We start from the raw sequence: 20,700 nt of genomic DNA, 5'->3' as shown, positions 1-20,700 counted from the left end.
GGTCCTCATGTGAGTGCAAAACAGGTGTAAAAAACATGTGCCACCGCAAGGAATACAAATGCTGTCCAAAACAAATCGTGAATTGCGAACTAGAAAAAAATAGTCGTAGAAGAAACTCGGACCACTGGAAATTGTGAAAAACGTGCAAAAAGTCACTAGAAAAAAATCACGCAAAATAGGTGTGTCGCCCAAATCTGTGCCACTGCGATAACACAGACATGCGGTAGTAAAACCGCGCAGGAGGGAGATAGGAAAATGTGCTGTCACCACCCAAAATCATGAAATATAGACATAAAATTGTGAAATACAAACACGCAGAAACACATAAAACGTGGCTCGAAAAAACCCTTCCTTTGCCGTTAAGCAGAATCCCAATGCCCAAAATATCTAGGTCCACTTCCGACGCAACTTCCCAAAAAAATGCGTTGCAAAAAACGCTCCTTCAAAAACCCTAATGTTTTTTTTCATTAAAAAAATGGAAAAAATTTCTGGAAAATTAATTCCAAGTAGAGGCTTACAAATTTTTATTAAAAAATTCGCCAAACTCTAAAAAATCCCATTGACCCGCTCCGATATCATGTTATGGTAAATTGATGTATTAGCAAAAGAGATGAAGGCTCCTTAAATAGATTTACAAAAACGATGTTTCTAAATGAAACAATCATTAACTAAAGATGAAAATAGAAATTAACTAAACTGAAAAAGATGACCATTATAGAACATTACATTATTTTTGTTAATGGAGCCAATAATAGTGTCTTGTTGTTCTAATCGTATCTTGTGTTTTGAATAGTTGTTTGATAAATATTATATTAGTTAATGGATATTGTTTATGGGATTTTGATCTTTATTTCTTTTTTGTTTTGTTTTTGAGCTCTTTTTGGTTTGAGATGATGTGTTTAATTAAGAAATTCAAGTGGCTGAAAGGATTTTCAAAACACTGTACAAATGGCCATGCGATTTATAATTTTCAAAATGAACTCTAATATCTATGAGTGGAAAATAGTTGTATTGGATGGTCATTATATAATTTAGAACTTGTGGAAGTTTTACCGAAAACATAATTATCATCTGTTGATGTTCTCTGCAGGTAAAAATCCATCAACTTCTGAAGAAATCAGTTTTTCGCACAACAAATAAACATGAAGCACATCTTTTTTTTGTCCCGTCATATGTAAAATGTGTCCGTATGAAGGGTGGTCTCAATGACAAGAAGATCAATCAAACATATGTCAAGGTGGGCAAGTTTATAGTCACCTTTTGTTCTAGTTGTTTCAATACAATTTGATGTGAATTTTTAGGCTTATACTATGCATCTTTTCTTAGCTGATGTAATGGTTGGCTTCTCAGCTAATAGCTCATTTATCATACCTGCCAACTATTTAGATCACTTGCTTAAGACAGTGTGATATGCAAATGTAATTAATTTATTTAACCCATTAATTTGCTGTAGCAGGTCTTAAAACAAATGCCATATTTTCGGCGCTCAGGGGGTCGTGACCATATTTTCGTCTTCCCAAGGTAGCACCCTTCTTTTATATATAATATATTTAATATAAAGATAGTTGCTTTTTTGGTTTTATAGCAAAATACATTTTTACAAGGCAAAATGTACGTACAAGACATAAGAAGTCCATAAATTTGTCTCCTTTGTGTAACCTAGATTGTAAATTTGTAGACTTGATTACTTAAGACAGGTAGGTGTTACAATATGGCTTCATCTGGTTCAGTTCTTACAATACTGTTAGGCATGTTTCATCCGTTACTGCGAGCATGAGGAGTTGAAGAATTTAGATCCCAAATTCTCATCAGTTGAATGTTGTTTTGTTTCAAAAAGTTGATTGATGAAGACATATACTGTAATGTTCCCTTTTTGTCAATCGTCAGACAGGACTGAGTATTGACTTGGTCTTTGTCAGTAATTAGAAGGTAGTGATTCTTTCAGTTAGTTTGGTCAGCAAGTTAGTTAATCAATAAAATCAGGGTGCCTTGTTAAGTGGACTCAGTTGTCCTCAGCAAAGGAAGTTGGAAATGAGTTAGTTGGTTGTCAATAATTTGTAGAGGTTGTTTGTGAGTTAGTTCTCTCCAATTATGAATTTGACTGCCATAACTTCAGGCCATACTTCCAAGATTTCAAGAGAGGGAGTTTACAGGTAGCACTGGGAAGGATGAGGGGCATCTTGAAAATCACAAAAACCAAATGATCCTCGTCCTATGAGTGATGCAGCTACAGTAATCCTTTGTGTTTGGGACGAAAGCCCATATGTATAGCTAGAGCAATTTCTAGGGACCAAAACCCTCCAGCAGCCATCACCATTTCTGTTATGTAGCAGCAGCAGTAGTTAAAGCAGGACGTGGTGGTCTGGGGAAGGAGTTATAGGTTTTGCCTATAGTATATCATGGGGGACAGAAACCCTCAACATCAGCCATTTTCATCAGCTGACAGTAGAATACAATTTGGGCGGCTAAGGTCCAACTAGCATCCAGCTTCATCCTCGGGTCCTATTATCTATGCTACGATGTCTACTGTTATGTCGAATGATTATTTTTTCTATAGGTTGTCATAGTTGTCAAAAGAATAAATATTCTTTTTTGCATGCTTCTTAATAGGAACTTTTCAGTGGTTTTAGAGCTTGATTTAGCCATCTTGTGAGAAAACAAAAAAAAGCAAAAACAAAAGAAAACAATTTTTCCAAATTGGGAAAAAGAAAAGAAATCAAATACTTTCAGATTTCTACATTACATGTCAGCAAGCAAGACCTTGTACAATATCAGTGACACGGAAATGAGGTATCATTTCAGGGAAAAGACAAAGAAAGAAATGTCACAAAAAGAGGAGAAGCAAGATTTTTTCAATGCAATGAAGTCCTTAAGGGATGGGTAGCAACACATCATTGAGAACACCATGTAAATTATGGATGGTAAGGAAACCAATCATGCTACTACACCTTCAGCCGGTGATGCAAAAGGAGCATTTTCATAACAGCCATGAATTAGAACATCCTGATAAAGTCAGCTATGGGTATAGGTCTACCCAAGGTTGTGTTTTTGTAGAAAGAAGCAAAGGCACTCAATGAAGATATGGACAAACAACAGGAAGAGGATTTGGATGAGCTACATGCAAAATATGGGCGAAGAGTATAGGATTTTGAATAGATATTACCTTCTTGAATTTTTGTAGGCCAAGACAAAAGCTTGGACTAAAGATGCAAGTAAATCCTTTTTGAACAAGCCTCATAAAGACCTATAAAGTAGGCTAGGAAAATTCATTGTCCCCTTGTTCAATGGGTGCAACGAAACCTCATCTAGGACATGGATCCAAAAGAACACATTTTTCATTGAGCCCAATGTATGAAGAAGAAGCAATCAAATTTGTGGTTCTTCACTTGGAAGTGGTTGCACATGAATGGTGTTATCATGGCTTAGTAACTCAAGGGCACATCCTGTTAAAAACACGGTTGCTGTTGCACCAAAGATCGACCTGTTAATGCCCGATACAACCACGGGATTTAATGAATCCACGTGAGGCGATTAAGTCATGTCGTAAACCTGAGCTAAGGGATGCTAATTAATTTCCTTCAAATTTCAGGGACATTACAGTATAGATTGAGGCTCCCTTGACTCTTGAAGCACTTGATATAGATCCTCACCTATAAGGTTCCAAAAATTTTGAAACATGAAAGCTGAGAATCAAGGCTTGGGGTTCTAGCTACTTCCGTGGCAAAAAGAGTAGCCTTGAATTTATCCTTAGTAATATATTTCATGAGACCAAAGTTTTTAGACTCATTGATCAAGGTTGGAATGTGATCTAAGCAGACATCTTGTGCTTCCTCTCTTTTTGCATATTATTTTATGAGCATGCTTTCCCAGTATGATGCTAAGGAGGTCTTGATGTTATTAAGGTCCTCATGCATTTGACCATTAGCATCTTCAATCTTCAGTAAATGGGTTCTTTGCCTCCTCATTTTGCATCTAAGGTGGAAAAGCTTGGTGTTCCAATCCCCTTACTTGAGCCAATTTATTCTAGGTTTTTATTTCTAGAAAATTTCTTCACACTTATAAATGTCATCGAGTTGAGCTGCAAGGTTTCTTTTCCATTTGATCCCATGATTGAATCTTTCCTTTCCTTCTATGATCCATTTGCACATGTTCCCACCAAAGGGGTACCTTTAAGCTTGATGATTGCTAACTTCACCCACAGTCGGTCCTCTATTGATTTGAACTCAAAGTATTTCTCCATCTCTAAAATCTAATCTATCAACTCTTCTGCATTTAAATTTCCACGGTAGCACTGAATCTCCTTTCATGGTTGATTTCCAATAAGAGACATGGCTCTTATGAAGGTTTCATTCATATACTCTTCTCCTTGTCCAATTGGTTCGTCAGCCATTAGTAATCCTCATGCAATTATAGGACATCCATTCCTTGTAACAAACTCACAAAATTCCAAGATTTTACCCGACTCTAGTACCAAATGATACAATTTAGAGTTGGGTATTCGAAACAAATAACCGAAATCTAGCAGCCAACATGGACAAACAAATTTTTATTCATCAAATTTAGACTACATCCTTCCTCAAGATGACAAAAGGCCAATATTTCAAAATCATGTAGACTTCATGCGACTCAACAACAAATGACAACGTTTGGCAATTAAGCCATCGATCTCACAAACATGACCAGAATAGGCACGTAAGGCCTAGGCCATTAAAACAAAGTGAAATGGGCTTGCAGGCCTTATAATCCACGACTCTATTATCAAAGTTTGTCGATTACTTCTTCCTCTTTGATCCACTAACTCCTTTTTAATATGTTTTTAATGTGTCTTTTAAAGTTGCCTTCCATATTTTTCAACAATAACCTGTCCATATTTAGGTCTGACATTAGAATAAATGATGCCAATAAAGCAGCTGTTGGCTAAGGATACCACTGCTAGAAATAGATGCTGGCTAAGTAAGGGAGAGGAAAATGATGGGTCTGACATTGCATCCCAAATAGGTGCAAAAAAGTTATCTTTAAATGAACTGAACTGCTCAGAAAGGTAGGAATGATTTGCAGTAGGAGGTCCACGACCCCTTAATCAAGTGACAGCCAGCAAAATGGAGTTGTAGCCAGGGGGTTGATTAGGAAAAAAGATCCAGGTAGTGAAGAGCTGTAGCAAGAAGACCACCTCAAAAAAAAAAACCTGCAACCACAAACAAAAACAGGGAAGGAAAACAAACAGATTACTTTTTGGTTGTGAAGGTTTGCTTTCATCCCAGATACTCTTGCATCAGTCCATTTGTTCTGAGTTTGGTCCAAAAGATTCTAGGAATTCCCAATATGCCTTACTCTTATCATGCTTCCTTCCCTTAGAAATAAAAGATTGAGGGAGAATTTTCCCCTTGAATCTTTTTCTAGGGCTTTCGACTATAGAAGGATCCACAGTATCCTCCAATTTTTTTTTCAGGTTCCCCATAAAATTATAACTGACTAGCATTTCTTGATTATTCATCACCTCATTCAAAGGAATTTGGGTTTCCTTTACTACCTCCTCATTAGCTTGATTATTTAGCTTGCCTTCCATGGCCTTGGTACCAGTTGATCCTGGGTTCTTGTTTATAGCTATCAGCTTCTTCTTGGATTTGATGAAACCTTTTGTATTCTTATTCCAATTTTTATTGTTTTATTTTTATCATTTTGGATCTTTTAAAAAACGGGACATTCACGAATTGGATGACCATATTTGTGGCATTCTTTTCATCTGAAGAGAATACTTTCATAATCCAGGGCTTGAGACCATTTGTAATCTCCTGCTTTCATGGTGTTATACTTTATACTTTTAGGAAGTAGGAAGGTTAGATCGAGTTTGACATCAATCTGAGCATAAATTGAGAGGCCTTTTCCATGATAAGGTCAAGAGGTATCAATTGCCTCCCCAAAAGATTTGGCAATCATCTCAAAAGCATAAGAAGACCAGAGTTCTTTGGGGAGGGCACATATGCATATCCAAAGAGAGGCCGTAGTAGGGATTTCCTCCACAGAATTGAATTCCACTTGCCAGTTCTTCATAAATAGACCTACATTTCTGAAGAAACAAGGCCCACCACCCCAAACTCCATTCATATCAGATTCATTTGTAAAAATGGCTATAAAAGAGCCCTTTGCCCAAGATTGGAGCTCAGATTCTTCATTAGTCTTTCAATTTTTTTTAGGCCAAAGCTAAAGCTTTTCCAGAGAAATTTTGGGTGCCCAAGAAACAACCAATCAAATTCCTACCTTGGAAGGTGAAGACATTTTTTCGTAAATTCTTCTACATCCAATGGAGAATCCTCAGGGGCTGGCATGCAATAATTTGATCCATTGCTTACCGAAGCCATCTTCTTTTTGCCTATTGCTGCTATTACAGCATCTATTCCTTCTCCTTGATCAAAGAACTAGATCCAGCTACTGTGTCTCTACATGATCACAAGGGGAGGTGGCCTGCCCCCTTGTCAAGCTATCAGAGTTGATACTGGTGATCAAAATCCCAGAAATCTATGAAAAACATGCAAGGAAAACAAAACAGAAACAAAGAATCACCAAACCCTAGCAAAGCTCTTTTTATATTACAATCATTCCTAAGATTTACCCTAGAGATTATTTGTTTCTATGTTTTAATTTTTTAAGCTCACCATAGAAGTTGCTATTATAAATCCTATAATGCTTACATATTTTAAAGTTTTATCGTGGTTGCTTTAACTCCATGGTTTATTAAGATGTAATATTATTGCTTGAATTCTGTCTGAGCTGCAGCTTTTCTTGATTACAACTGCAGTGGAGCTGGTGCTCACCTATTCAAAGCATGGGCAGTATACTTGAATCGGTCCATAATTCTGACTCCAGAGGTACTCATCTCAAGCACTGGGTATCATTTAAAACTGATCTTGCAATGTATTCAAGTTTTCGATCTTGCATCTCATCACAAGCACTGGATATCATTTAAACCTGATCTTGCAATGTATTCAAGTTTTCGATCTTGCATCTCATCACAAGCACTGGATATCATTTAAAACTGATCTTGCAATGTATATTTGAGTTTCCGATCTTGGAGTGTATATTTAGGAGTTTGTATTCAATTCCTTTTTAATGTGTGAATTAGTTCAACCTATAGAACATACATGTATGGGTTTACTGGTTTATTAATGAGACAGTTCTCCTGAGATGGCCAAGAAATTGCTTGAAAGGACCAGGGATCTCTTTTTTGAAGATTTAGTGGTTTGCTGGGAAAAAATCCTGGATCCTGGATCTGGGTTTGGGTTTGGGTTTGGGTTTGGGTCTGGTTTAAATTTTTTTCAACTCTTATTTGTGTTTTGGTGTTCATAGTTTGACTGGTCAAACTGAAAATCTAACCCTAAACCCTAGATTGAATTTCAGAACATCTTAAAACATATATCTAAGTGGCTAGCTGAACTTAATTCCTGTTCTTATTCTAAAATATGTATATGTTTTTTTTGTATGCATGTATCCAAAACATACTCAACATCAATTTTTTTTTGCCATAGCAGCATACTCAAACCCAAAGTCGTAACTTAGATGATTGGGTTTATTTTGATTTTTCAAAATGTAAAGTTTGTACTGGTGTTTTAAAGTTTTTAACAGTAAAAGAAACAATATTATAACTAAGTGTTGTAATTGCAACTTAGGACAGAATATAACTTCTAAACTGCAAATACAATTAATTTCCCAAAAGATATCTTTAGCGAAAATATATAGGTGCATTTTTTAACATTATTCTATATTATACCGTACTTTGTTTTGAACATGTGATTTTGTGGGGTTTTCAGGTAACATTTCTTAATCTCAAAAGTAGTAATCTTTATTTGGCTATACTTTTCATTACATTCAAGCTTTGTTGTGCATTAGTGTTTTATACAAATTAGTGTTGACTTGTTTTATGCACTTGCTTACGGCACATTCCAGGCCTATTGAGTGTTGGAGGTTTGCTTGAGTACATTATACTCTTTTTTCCTAGCTTTTGTATTTTTAAATTTGTTCTTAGCGTGTTAAATTTAATTTCAGACCAGGAAGTTATTAATTCTTTGTGTATTTTATGATGTGCATAGAATGAATAGCGTATATTACTTTTCAATTTACACATCAGAAAACTTCAATCATTTGAATTTCTGAACTATTAAAACAAATGCTCTTGCTGTTTGCAGGGGGATCGCACAGACAAGCGTGACACAAGCGCATTTGATACTTGGAAAGATATCATCATCCCTGGAAATGTTGAGGATAGTATAGTGCTGCAGAAATCTGGAACAAGTGATGTGGTTAAACCTATTCCGTTATCAAAGAGGAAGTACCTTGCAAACTTCTTAGGCCGGGCACAAGGGAAAGTTGGTCGACTTCAACTTTTAGAGCTCTCAAAGCAGTTCCCAGAGAAGGTTTGTCACTTTTGTGTTTATTCATTTGCACACTTATTCATCATCATATTCTTTTTGTAGTAGACATAGTACAATACCTCAAGCAATTATTCTGTATATTTTGGAGGTATCTTAGATTTATAAGTTTCTCATTATCTCAATTGAGTGTTTCTTTCATTGTTTTCATAAACTTGCATTGAAAAGCCTGGTTATTAGGGCCATGAATAAGATATTTAATATTTAGGAGCAATAGGTTTTCACAGTCCTTTTCAATGAATATTTGAAAAGATTCTAGCAGAAAAGTGTGTTTTAATTTTTACATCAACTTTTTGGATCACACTTCATAATCCACCATCAGGAATTAGGATGACTTAGGCATAAGATTTTAAAGACAGAAAAGTCTAGAATCACTTAAATAATTAATTTTATCAGATTCCCACAATCCACAAGTGTATCATTTAACTGCTTCTGGAATTGATTGTGTATATATTTTTTGCATCAATGTTTCGGATCACACTTTGTGATCCATCATCAGGATGTTAGACAGTGTCAGGAGATGTAGAATCTTGTCTCCTTTCTTCAGCAACATCTGTTGGGAGAGAGTGGATTGCATTCTCAATTTCAATGAGAAAATCGACATGATGTATAGCACAAGGGGCCAAGGAAAAGTTAAGTCCCTGCTTAAAAAAGTTGAAGGTAAGGGGGTCTAAGGTAGTATTAGATAAGTTAACCTCCAACTTGTTTTCCCAATTACGAACTGAGTGAGAATGGGCGGAAAACTAGGGCGGTGGCAAGCAGTCTACGATCGGGGTGGGGGGAGGAGGATAAGGAGAATGACCGGTTAGGCTAGAGATGGGGAAGGAATTAGAGGGAAAGGTGTTCATTGACACCTCTCCAAGGTGATTGGTGGGGGAAGAGGATTTGGTATGATACACTTAAATAATTCTAAAGATGCAAAGAAAGGTGGGTTACCTTAGGGGATCCAGGGGGAGGCTAAAGTGTTTAAGACACAATATTATAACTTCATAAATGTGAGACAAACTTGTAATATGTGACAATTAATATCATTGTATAGAAATTGCAATTAATTGTGTAAATCGTGAATTGCTGCCAGTTGCATTTTTTTCCTTCTTAAAATTGCCAAATTTTCTGAAATTGTGGTCAATGAATTTGGCTGTTTAATTGCATATAAATTGCAAGAAAATTGTGCAAAAATTGTCTGACATGCATGTTTTTTGAATATTAAGTTTTGAATCTGCAACAGACATTTTCAAAGATTTTTATAATTTTATCAGAATGTATAAAGAAAAATGTAAAAAGAGGTTGGCTGTAGCTGACATGGCCTTGGCACCAATGCAGGCTCTGTTGCCAATCTTAGTATGTTGTGCCCCATGATTGAATTGCCAAGTTGGGCAACCCTTAAATACACAGAGAACTCTGCCTATAAATTGTAATGTTGCCTTTCCAAGAGGACCTCAAAGAAGGCCAACTATGATTGATGATACCAGATCGATCTGTAGAAAGGAACAGGGAGAAACAGATTGCAAATCCCAGAGGTCCAGTTTCACTGCCATAAAAATACTTTTGTTTACTTATTAAATTTATAATTATATGGACTCTTTTTGTAAATTTTTATTAATTTTTTTAAAAAATGATTACTTATTTATATTAATAGATTTTATTTATTCATCAATATTAATAGTGTTATAAAATTTTGCATTTTAGTTTTTTTTAATTTATATTTATAATTTATAATTAGTTTTAACTTTTGAATTTATTTAAATACTAATATTTTCAAATTTAATAAAATATATTTAAACAAAAATAAAAATGCAGATTTATGTTATTTGAATTTAATCACAATTTCTTTTCTGAATTTTATTAATTGAGGTATTTGTTTTGATTTTTTCTTCCACCAAACTCAAACAGGAATTTGGTGACATAGGTCTATTATAATGCCAATTAAAAGTATATGGCCCAAAGCATTAAATAGAAACCACAAAAATATCACAATCAATCATAGAGAATTGTCATTGTTCGTGGTTTTTTCCTTTTGAAATCATGGAAAATGATTTTGAGCATTTATTTTATATTTAATTGTTTTAAATCACAGTTAAATCATGCAAAGGTTGTTTTAAGTGTGTGTTATTCACCCACCTTAAAAAAAAACTTATAGGTTCTTTTCACAAATTTTGGATGATGCTATTTTGCTAGTTATTAGTATTTTTGACTTCCTCATTTGGCTTGCTATTTTCTATTCTGTTTATGGATGTTTATTGGTGTTGGTTTGTGGCATGTTGAATAATTTGATCTATTTTTGAGTTTCAACATAATCTTTATTAAAGACATTAAACTTCCACAATCCATATTGTTAGATATTGAATGGTGTATACTTTCAACATCAACTTTGGGATCACACTCTATGATCCATCATTAGGATGTAAAGAGAAAGAGGAGAAAGTATATCTTTATTTTGGAGGTTTATTTTAGCTAAGGTTGGTATGTTCCCAATAGAGGCTTCAACGATCATTCGTTTGTTAAGCTAGTTGAAAAATGTTGAAAATATGGATCAAAGTTCCCAGACTTGGACTCGGCAAGGCCGACTCGACTTGTGACCCGGCTATGACCCGACAAAATTAAAAAAACCCTTGAAATTTAGAGATTTTTAACGATTTAAAACTTGTTTCATGCACCCATTATTGAATAAAGCTTAAAGACACTATAACATCATCAAATAGAAGCCCTAGCTCATCCTCAGCCTCAGCCTCAGAGTAGTCTGTCTGCCTCCTACAAAGGCGTCTAATGTAGGTCCTAGATGATTGAGTAGCCATAGTCTCCGCCTGTGAGGTGCCACAATGATCAACATCAGTTGTGCCTGTGTCGGATCATGCTCTATCTTCCTCCGCTGCCATAGCCACAACCTCAGCCTCTCTGTCTGCCATGTCTGACATGCCGCGACGCAAGTCCTGGAGCTCGGACTCGGTGAGTTTTACCATAACTCGCTCGACTCGCTCGAGTCAGGCGAGTTATGAGCAAAACTTGTTAGAGTCTGAGTCACGAGTTGCCAAAACTTGTCGAGCTTGGCTCGACTCGCCAACTTGGCAAACTTGCCTGACTCGTGGCGAGTTTGGGAACTCTAATATGGATAGACACTTGGCCCAAAATGGCTGTTGAAGAGGAGCTAAGTTGTAGGAAAATGACTTGGAACAAACAAAGTAGCACATGGATGGACAAATGGGAATGAATTTGCATGAATGTCCTAACACTAATTAGGGGATAAAATTGTGGGTGTTGGAAAAATTCAAGAATGCCATGTGGTCAAAATAGTTAGGCAGAAAAAGGCATACCATATCAAAGAATTTGACCCCACATGGAAGCATGATGAAAACGATTATTGGGATCTACAATTTGGGAAAAGGCTAAAATTTAATTGTGTAGTTGAGAACTAGCTTTCATCATCTGAGATGTGAAATGGGTAGATGGATGGGGCCCAAAGCAGATTGGAGGAATGGACTTGCATTTTTTGCAGCAAGGGGTTGGTGGAAACTGAATGACATTTTATCAAGGAGTGTGCAGCGTATGAAGATATCCATAGTCAGTTTGAATGAACTTTTTGAGGAGGCAAGGCTTCAAAATTGCGTGTTTCTTATTCAAGATTCATGACAGAAGAACCAACATGGAAAAGAATTTGAAAACGGGTTAATTTGGTGTCTCTTGGTCCCTTAACGTCATTATAATTCCTTCATTAGGAGCCCAACACTATTTGTGTCTCTTCACTAGCTCAATGCCTTCTTTTTTTTTTGATAGATAATGGGCCATTGGCCGAATGATTTTATTAATTTTAAAGAAGAATTACATAGTTTACAACCCGATTCAGTGTGGGCACCGGTAGGAAAGAATCAGGCGAAGAAAAACCTTCGGTCTTGCCCAAGGAAATTTATTCCTGGATTAATACAAAACAAATATTGTAAGTAGCCATTTGCCAATATGGAGCTATACATTTGATATATCACTTTAATTACATCGATCCTGTTTAGAGTAGGGTGTAGAAAACTTTGTTGAGTCAATGCCATGAAATCCTAAGTCCGATTTAATCTAGCTACCTGCAAAATACAGATCTGCCTTCCAACCTACTGTTCTCATCACACGGTTAGCGTGCCACTACATAATAAATCAATTTACCAATTGAATCCAAAATTAAGAGGAACTAAAGAACAAGTTAGAAATATAAGTCCATAACAATCATGTAAGTTACTATCAAGGATAATACCAGACCCTACCAATCGTCTAAGTAGGACTAATAATTTCCTATCTACCCTAGAACTGGAAACAAATCAAGAGAGTTTCTTGACATCTGCATCAGAGTCAATCTACCAAGTACAGAAGAAAATGGAAGGAAACGCACAGAATTAAGTGAAAACAAACCTTAAAATTTCATTGATCTACTAAAGACGATACAGCAAGCGTTGCAGGGCTGAGAAGAAAGAGAGGAAGATAGACAGGAAGTAGTAAAATAGTTTCATTAATCTATAGAGTAGAGACCGCAAGTAGCGTAAAAACCAGAGATCAAAATACCTTTAACAAGCAACTTGAATGGAAGTAAATAAGAGTGGTAATCTGTAATAAAGAAAGATATATATATCATTGAGAATAAAGAGAATACTACAAATAGTATAGAGAGAGACAATGGATAAATCTAGAAATGTATATGTAAATATTCTTGAATAGAGAGAATATAGATATTCAGACAGGGTCTATATATATATATATAAAACAAAAGACAGAAGCTAGAAAAGTAAACAACATATTTCTGCAGGAGACCAGGGCAGATTAGAATAACTATATCATCTATAACATCCATAAAATATGTATAGTAACATATCTTGTCCTAATCACAAAACAAAAAACGCTATAGTAAGTTTATGCTTCATTAGTCCGGCTGCAAGTCTGTACTATATATAACATCCTTAAAAGCATCAAAACGATGAAAATCCGACCCATCAGTTCCAAAATAGTTTCCTAAATACAACAAACCTACAAATCTAGCCGCTATTCAAAAGGAAGCACAAAAGACCCAACTCATTCCTTAGAATTCTAAAGAAGCGAGCTTCCCCTTCTTCCGAAGCTTGCTCTCCTCTCTTTCTGCTTTAACAGAGGGTTCACCCTGTCTTAATGCAGAGGCGTTTGGCATCTCCTCTTCCCCTAACTCAGCTTCAATTCCTTCCTCCAAGTAGATGGTGAACCAATTCTTGCAAACCAGCCGCTTAATGTGCAGAAGCCACATCGGAAAATTGAAGTTGCGTTGCATGACTGGCCTACTTGCTGCAAATTTGCCCTCATCTTCAACCTCCAGGATTGGAAATCTCAGCACTGGTGTATTTTTCCACATAAACCTATCATAAAGTTTTGGTTTCAGCACAGTAAGGTCTTTTGCCACATTAACTACCACCCTATCCTATTCTCTCAAAAGGTCCTTCTTGAACACATTACAACATAGTTTGTTCACCACCTCTATGTCATGCTCGAAATGCATAGCCACCTCTAGAAACATGGCTGATATATCTGAGTTAGCCCTTGTCCTATCCTCATTTTTGATATACTCTTCCCCTAGAGTCTTCCTAACTGCCCTAATAACCAGGTCATGAGGAAAAACAAGGATGCCTTTCAGCCTTTCATCCTTAATTTCTCCTGAGAATGCCATTTGTCTTTTCAAACCTCTCAACCTTAATGGTGTATCCATATTGTAATTTCACTATGGTAGACTATTAACCAAGACTCAACAAAGACTCAAGAGATTCACATACAAATAGAATGGAAGTGTTTCTCACTCTTAAATAGAGCAACTGAGAAAAATTCTTCGCCACTTTGTTGTGACGTATTCACACATCGCCCCATTGCAAATGGGGACCCTTGCTTTTTTCTTTCTAGGTTAGTTTTCTTTGCTTGGTTGTCTGGGCTTGTGCTATTAATCTTTGCATTGGAAAGTTTCTAGAGAGCTCATTAGAATAGGGAGAGTTAGTGTCCCAGGTTAAGTGCATTAAGGTTCCTTTATGAGGACCTTCCCTTGAGAGATTTCTTGCCTTTATTTGATGAAGTTTTTGTGCCCTTAGGCTTTGATTGATGCGAGATAGACATATTTATCCTTTGGAGGCATCCATTGTCAAGTCTAAGCTTGAAGGTTTGACGAAATGGAGAGGAATTGGATTGAAAAGATCAAATTCGGTCCTGACCCTTCCAAGGGTACAAGAGCGAAATCCTTAGGAGCCTCTCTATTGCCTTTAAATAAAGTCGAACCCTTGTATTGAACCCTCATCTAAGGTGAAGTTGACTTAAGTTATGACTTGAAGAAGATATTTGAATAAGCTTTTGATCATGAACAATGAGGAATTTGAGCGAGAACACCAAATTCGCTCCTGATCCTTCCAAAGGTATAGGAGCAAATTTTTCTAAATAAGAGAATTCTTCCTTTTGTTTGGATGGATCCTTCCATTTCAAGGCTTTGTTTGATGCAAATGCACTTGCCTATCCCTTTGGAGGAGTGTAATTATGAGTTTTAGACTTGGAAACTTGTCAAAGAGTGGCAAATTTGAGCTAGATTATCAAATTCGCCCCTAACCCTTCCAAGGGTACAAAAGCGAATTCTTCTTAGACTCCCTTTTTGCTCATATTTTGGATAAATTCTCACTCTAGGGCGTTGATTGGAGAAGGACCAACTTGAACTCACCTTAAGGGATGAATTTGAGCAAATTCAGAATTAAAATTTGAGGGAGAAATTGAGAATTTGGGTGAATAAACCAAATTCGCTCTTGACCCTTCCAAAGGGGCAGGTTCGAATTTCTCTAAGCCCATGTACCTTGCCAAGGGTCAGGAGCGAACTTAGTAGGGTCTTTGATTTGCAAGCAAATTTGAAACGAATCCTGGCTCTAGGTCTTCTCAAAGTATCTAAACTTGATACGATTGAACTAAATGTGAAGGAATTTGAGTAAATTCTTCTAAGGTAGACACCTTGCTCCTAAATTGAAAGGAATTCTTACTCCAAAGTTTTGATTGAGGAGAAATTAACTTATCCATGCCTTTGAAGAAGTATAAACATCATGTTTGAGCTAGCAAATGGGAGAAGTGATGAAGAATTTGAGCACCAATGCCAAATTCGCTCTTGACCTTTCCAAAAGGACAGGAGCGAATTCCTCAAAAGCATGTCCTTTGTCCCCAATTTCAAGCAAATTGCCCTCAAGGTCTTTTCCTAAGATGGTTTGAAGATAAAATAGCATGAACAAGCAAGCTAAGTGGAAGCCTTATCAATGCCTAGGCCCTATTTACCAATTTCGCTCATGTACCTCTCAAAGGGTCCAGAGCGAATTCCTCTTGAGGCCTGTACCTTGCCCAAGGTCTAGAGCAAAATCCTTCTTTTAGGCCTTTTTGGGGGTGGAATAAATGATATCTCCAGGAGAGAGGGATTGAAAGGTGAAGATCAATGCAAATTGAACTAAGACGAGTCTATGAATTGAGCCAAGAGGCTAATTCGCTCCTGACCCTTCCAAAGGGACATGAGCGAATTTCACTAGGGGTCATGTACCTTCCAAGGGTACACAAGCGAATTTGCCAAGGATTGTGCTTTGATCCCAAGTTTGAGCAAGGAAACCCTTAGGATGCCTTCGTAGCATGGACCAAGGTTAAAGCAAAAGTAAAATGAAGGATGAATTGAGCATGAAAATCCAATCCGCTCCTGACCCTTCCAAAGGGACAGGAGCGAATTTCATTAGAAGGTCATGTACCTTCCAAAGGTACCAAAGTGAAATTCAGGAGGTCTTGTGCCTTGCCTAAGCCCTTGAGCGAAACCTATTCTTAAGCATTTTTGAAGGCAAATGATTTGATCTTGATAAGGTGAGGGTGAGGGATGAAGCTCTATGAAGGAAGAATTGAGCAAAATGCCAAATTCGCTCTTGACCCCTCCAAAGGGTCCAAAGCGAATTTTAACTACGTTACCCCAAGTTTTTGGGACGGGGGTGTAAAAGTTATTGCAATTTCCAATTTAATAAACAAGTTATATGCTAGATAGTGTATTTCTAATTTTGGTATTATTATTATGACAATAATATTATCGTCTTTCTTTTCTGCAGGTCTGAAGGATGAACATGTATCGATTTCAATGTCTTCCTTTTCTTTTGAATGATGTATATATAGGAAGGCAGCCACGATCAAGTGGCACCTTGATCGAACATGTCTTTTAGACATGTTCGACCAAGATGTCACTTGGTCGTGATTGTCTACCGATTCACTTCGGTGTTTATGATAACTAATCGGTGCCATTTGTATATGTTAACAGATCGATATAAACACACTCGATAATGAATCGGTGTCAAAGCAAATGATAATGGATTATAAACACACCCGATAATGAATCGGTGTCAAGGCAAACAATAACAATAACTAATAGCATTATATGCTATCGGGTTAATACCCCGATGGTATATTAATGCCGATTCATAAATGAATCAACATTAATATGCTATCGGGTTACTAGCCCGATAGGATTTAGATCGACGCTTAACTGTGTTAAGCAGGTCGTCGATCTAATCCATCTTTATCCAATATCAATATCATAATCAAGATCAAAGGTTACAGTCTGATAAACATATTCAATTCGGAAAGCATAAATTAGATAATCTAGTAGTATAGATGAGTAAACCAAAACAGAATAGAGGAGATTAACGAGTTAGGAAAATATTATCTTGCAGAAGCTACTAATGCATTTATAGGGGGGACAAGGGGACGAGTTTCCGGGACGGCAAATTTTTTTGCCAAATTTGGGGACGGGGGAGGGGGGGACGGCAAAGGGGACGACTATATAAAATATAGGGAAAATTTAAAATATATAGAAAAATTCTAAATGTTCATATGAAAACATGGATAAAGCATGCATCTATACATTATATTCATATGAAAACATGGATATAGCATGTGTATGATACTATGAAAACATTTTAGAATGCAAACATCAAACATACAACATTATCAATAGACTCAATACCTAATATGCACTCATAATTCATTATTTCAATTCATTCACATTGTCAATATGCATATCATAATAGATATTAAAGAAATAACATACAAAATGCCCAAAGGCCACACTGCTGCCATATTGTTTCATTGTCAATTGCGATATGGAAATCAAAATAGTACTAAGTAAATACTAAAAAGCAAAGTATAATATTTATTATTTAATATTTTATTATTTAATTTATTTTCTATTTATAAATTTTAAAATTTATAATATGAATTAATTTAAAATTATAAATCTTTGATATGAATTAATAAATTTAATGTTGCCTTTTAATTTTTGATTGAGGGCCCATGTTAGAAAAATAAAAAATATAGATAGTCGTATTTTGATTTCATAACTATTCAAATTCAATAATAAAAAAATTGATAGTCGTTTTTTAATATGTTAGAAAAATTAAAAAAAAATTGAAAATACGACTTCTTTTTTTTTAATATTTTTCCCTAGCCCTAGATGTGGGGGACGTCTAGTCGTCCCCGAGACGGCTGGGACGTCCCCAATCCGTCCCCGGCCATCCCCGGGACATATGGACGTCCCCCACAACTAGGGAAGCCGTCCCCCTGTTTCGGGGACGTCCCCTCAAAATTCTGACAATTTGGGGACGGGGGGGGGACGTCCCTTGGCCATCCCCAAGTCCCCGAAACGTCCTCGGGATTGGGATGGGGGTTTTCAGGTAGGGGACGCATCCCCGGGTTTCGTAGAATTTTAATAGAAGTTCATATTATGTTTATGTTGTCGTCGGTAATAATGAGTTATGGCGGTCAGTTAGTTAGTCGTCCCGAAGTGCAATTGGACGCGACGGTTGGTCGCACCCCTTCGGGTATTATATATTGCGTACCTTTCCTTCAAAGTGGCATCATGATAGTCATATCTGGGTTTAATGTTATAAGCACTTGATGTACATGGATTGTTGAATTAATACAGAGACTGGTTATTTAATATATTTCCATTATGTTCTGTGCATTTACTTTCTGCATTTAATCGTTTACCCGTATGTGGCAAACATTTGGCGCCGTTGCCTAGACATACTCGGGAACGGAAGGAGCGGATGGCGCATGGACACGATGGGCCTACCCGTTGGTGAGATAAACCCAGAGGCCGACGACGCGCAAACAGAGCTCTACCACGGAGAAGACACTGCAACGCGGGAATTCTCAATCCTCCTTCAGGTGGCCATCGAGACCTACGTCCGAAGGGAGGCCACGGAGGCTGAAACCCAACAAGTGCTGTGTGGACAGCACTGGAAGTTAGCCTGACAGTAAATCGGTTGATGAACCATCTCCCCCGGCTGCTTGCACAGGCATCACTGGCACAACGAACTCGCCTGGAGGAGATTGCCCGAGAAGAGTGACGCCAACAAATCCTCCAACAGTACGAAGAAAGCAATCGTCGGGAAGCGGAGCGTGATGGCATGAGGCCAAGAGGAAATTGAACCCTGAATCCCAGAGGGAAAAAAGAACATTCTAGATTTGAATAAAGGTGTCATAATATTGACACAAGTTGTATCTGATGAGATGAATTAATAAATGAGTGTTCTGTTTTTATGTGTTGTTATTGATGGAAATGTACGGGAATTAATGCCCAACCTATTAAACAAAGATAGAAATAAGAAAGCACAAACGGAGGAGTGGGAGGCCGCACAAAGGGCCTTGATTCTGGAGCAACAAGTAGAACGTAGACGGAGGCTGAGGCAACTTGCCGAAGGACGACCTGCCGAAGGGTTGCCCAAAGGGAACCAAGGAGGTGTCACGGAGGGGGCAGAAGCCGAGGGAAATTTCTACGCTTCGCCAGAACACGGTAGGGTGAGAAGCCACGAAGAGTTTTTGGAGGAAACAAGGTTACAGAGGAATCTAGTCGAAGAGACCCGGGACCAGTTCGGAAACTTATCCCTTACGCTGTGAAGTGAGGACCACCAAAGGGAGCCAATAGCGGACGCGGGTGAGAACGAAGGGGAGGAAGACCGTACGGCTGTAGGTGCGACACATGGCAGGCAAATCACCGTACCCCCAGTTACCCCAGCAGGACACACCGTCGGCACCAGAGGGAGTGGCGCAGGGGCACAAACACCACCACAGCCACCTCCCGAGAGACGACCCCCATCAATGGCGAGTAAACAGAAACTGCCGAAGTTCCACAGCGACGGGAAGGAAGATCCCGTCTGCCATTGCCGCACTTGCGAAACCATATGGTTAGCAAATGGTGTTACCGACCAAGACGAATGGGTAACACAATTTCCAGCAACCTTAAGGGGAGTGGCCATAGACTGGTACTCAGATATGGATAAGGCCAAAGTCGGCACATGGCCCGACCTGAAGAAGGAGTTCGGGATAGAGTTTCACCTCCTCAGAGACGACAATGAAATAGTAGTCGAAATCTATGGCACAAAGCAGAACAAGAACGAGACTGTCTGAGCCTATAGTCGGCGGCTCAAGGAACTATTGGGGAAAATGGAGAGTCAACCAGCGGATGGGTTGAAAAAGAGATGGTTGTGGAGGGATTGAAACACTCCATCCGGAAGAAGATGAAAATTGTTCCACCAACCTCGTACGAAGATGTATATAATAGAGCGATGGATCTCGAGAGCAAGAGCAAGACATCCAAGAAGAAAAAGAAGAAGGATAGCTCGTCCGAGGATGATGACTCTTCTGAGGGAAGCAGCAGCGACGACGAGTCTGGCAACAAGGTGCAAGCCCTACAGAAGGACATGTTGAGGATGATGAAAGAGCTAAAGGTTATGAAGGGAGGTCCGAGCAAGACCGACGAAGGGGAGCTTTGGTGCACGAAATGTAAGACGGACGACCACGCGAAAGGCTCTCGCCAAAAGAAGGCCTATTGTGATATATGCCAGTTGATGGGGCAACCCACCAAGGAATGCCCCTACAACATGAAAACACGAAACCAACAAGTATTGGTTACGCAGGAACAACCAACTACATCGAGCGGTACCGGCAACTCCCAGGCGAACAACAATGCAACATCGGGAGGCTACCGAGATGACCGGTGGGGAGGACGAAACAACAATAACAATACAAGGAGCCGGATCCAATATGACTCCAAAGGCCGACCGATGGTACAATGCAAAGCGTGCAACCAGTGGGAGCACTTCACCCAAGACTGCTCGAAGGGAGAGGCCACACAATGTTTGTGCAAATGGTGCGGATTGGGAGACCATGAAGACACCACTTGCCCGAAGTCCGGCATCAACTTGCTCAATATCAAGGAAACCAAAGAAGAGGAAGTGCTGGCCGT

The 20,700-nt window shown here is 38.0% G+C and overlaps 1 protein-coding gene across 1 annotated transcript in view; it reads left to right on the top strand.

Moving 5' to 3' along the window:
• Window positions 1–20,700, top strand: part of LOC131057420 (probable glucuronosyltransferase Os03g0107900) — a 107,422-nt gene that overhangs the window by 63,869 nt on the left and 22,853 nt on the right. The window contains exons 2-5 of the mRNA XM_057991599.2: window positions 1,091–1,237; window positions 1,457–1,521; window positions 6,797–6,866; window positions 8,181–8,408. Of these exons, the coding sequence (XP_057847582.2) occupies window positions 1,091–1,237; window positions 1,457–1,521; window positions 6,797–6,866; window positions 8,181–8,408 (510 nt within the window). The remainder of the gene's footprint in view (window positions 1–1,090; window positions 1,238–1,456; window positions 1,522–6,796; window positions 6,867–8,180; window positions 8,409–20,700) is intronic.

Source organism: Cryptomeria japonica, chromosome 5 (genome assembly GCF_030272615.1).
Source record: "Cryptomeria japonica chromosome 5, Sugi_1.0, whole genome shotgun sequence".
Classification (NCBI taxonomy): domain Eukaryota; kingdom Viridiplantae; phylum Streptophyta; class Pinopsida; order Cupressales; family Cupressaceae; genus Cryptomeria; species Cryptomeria japonica.
This window is presented reverse-complemented; position numbering and strand designations above follow the sequence as displayed.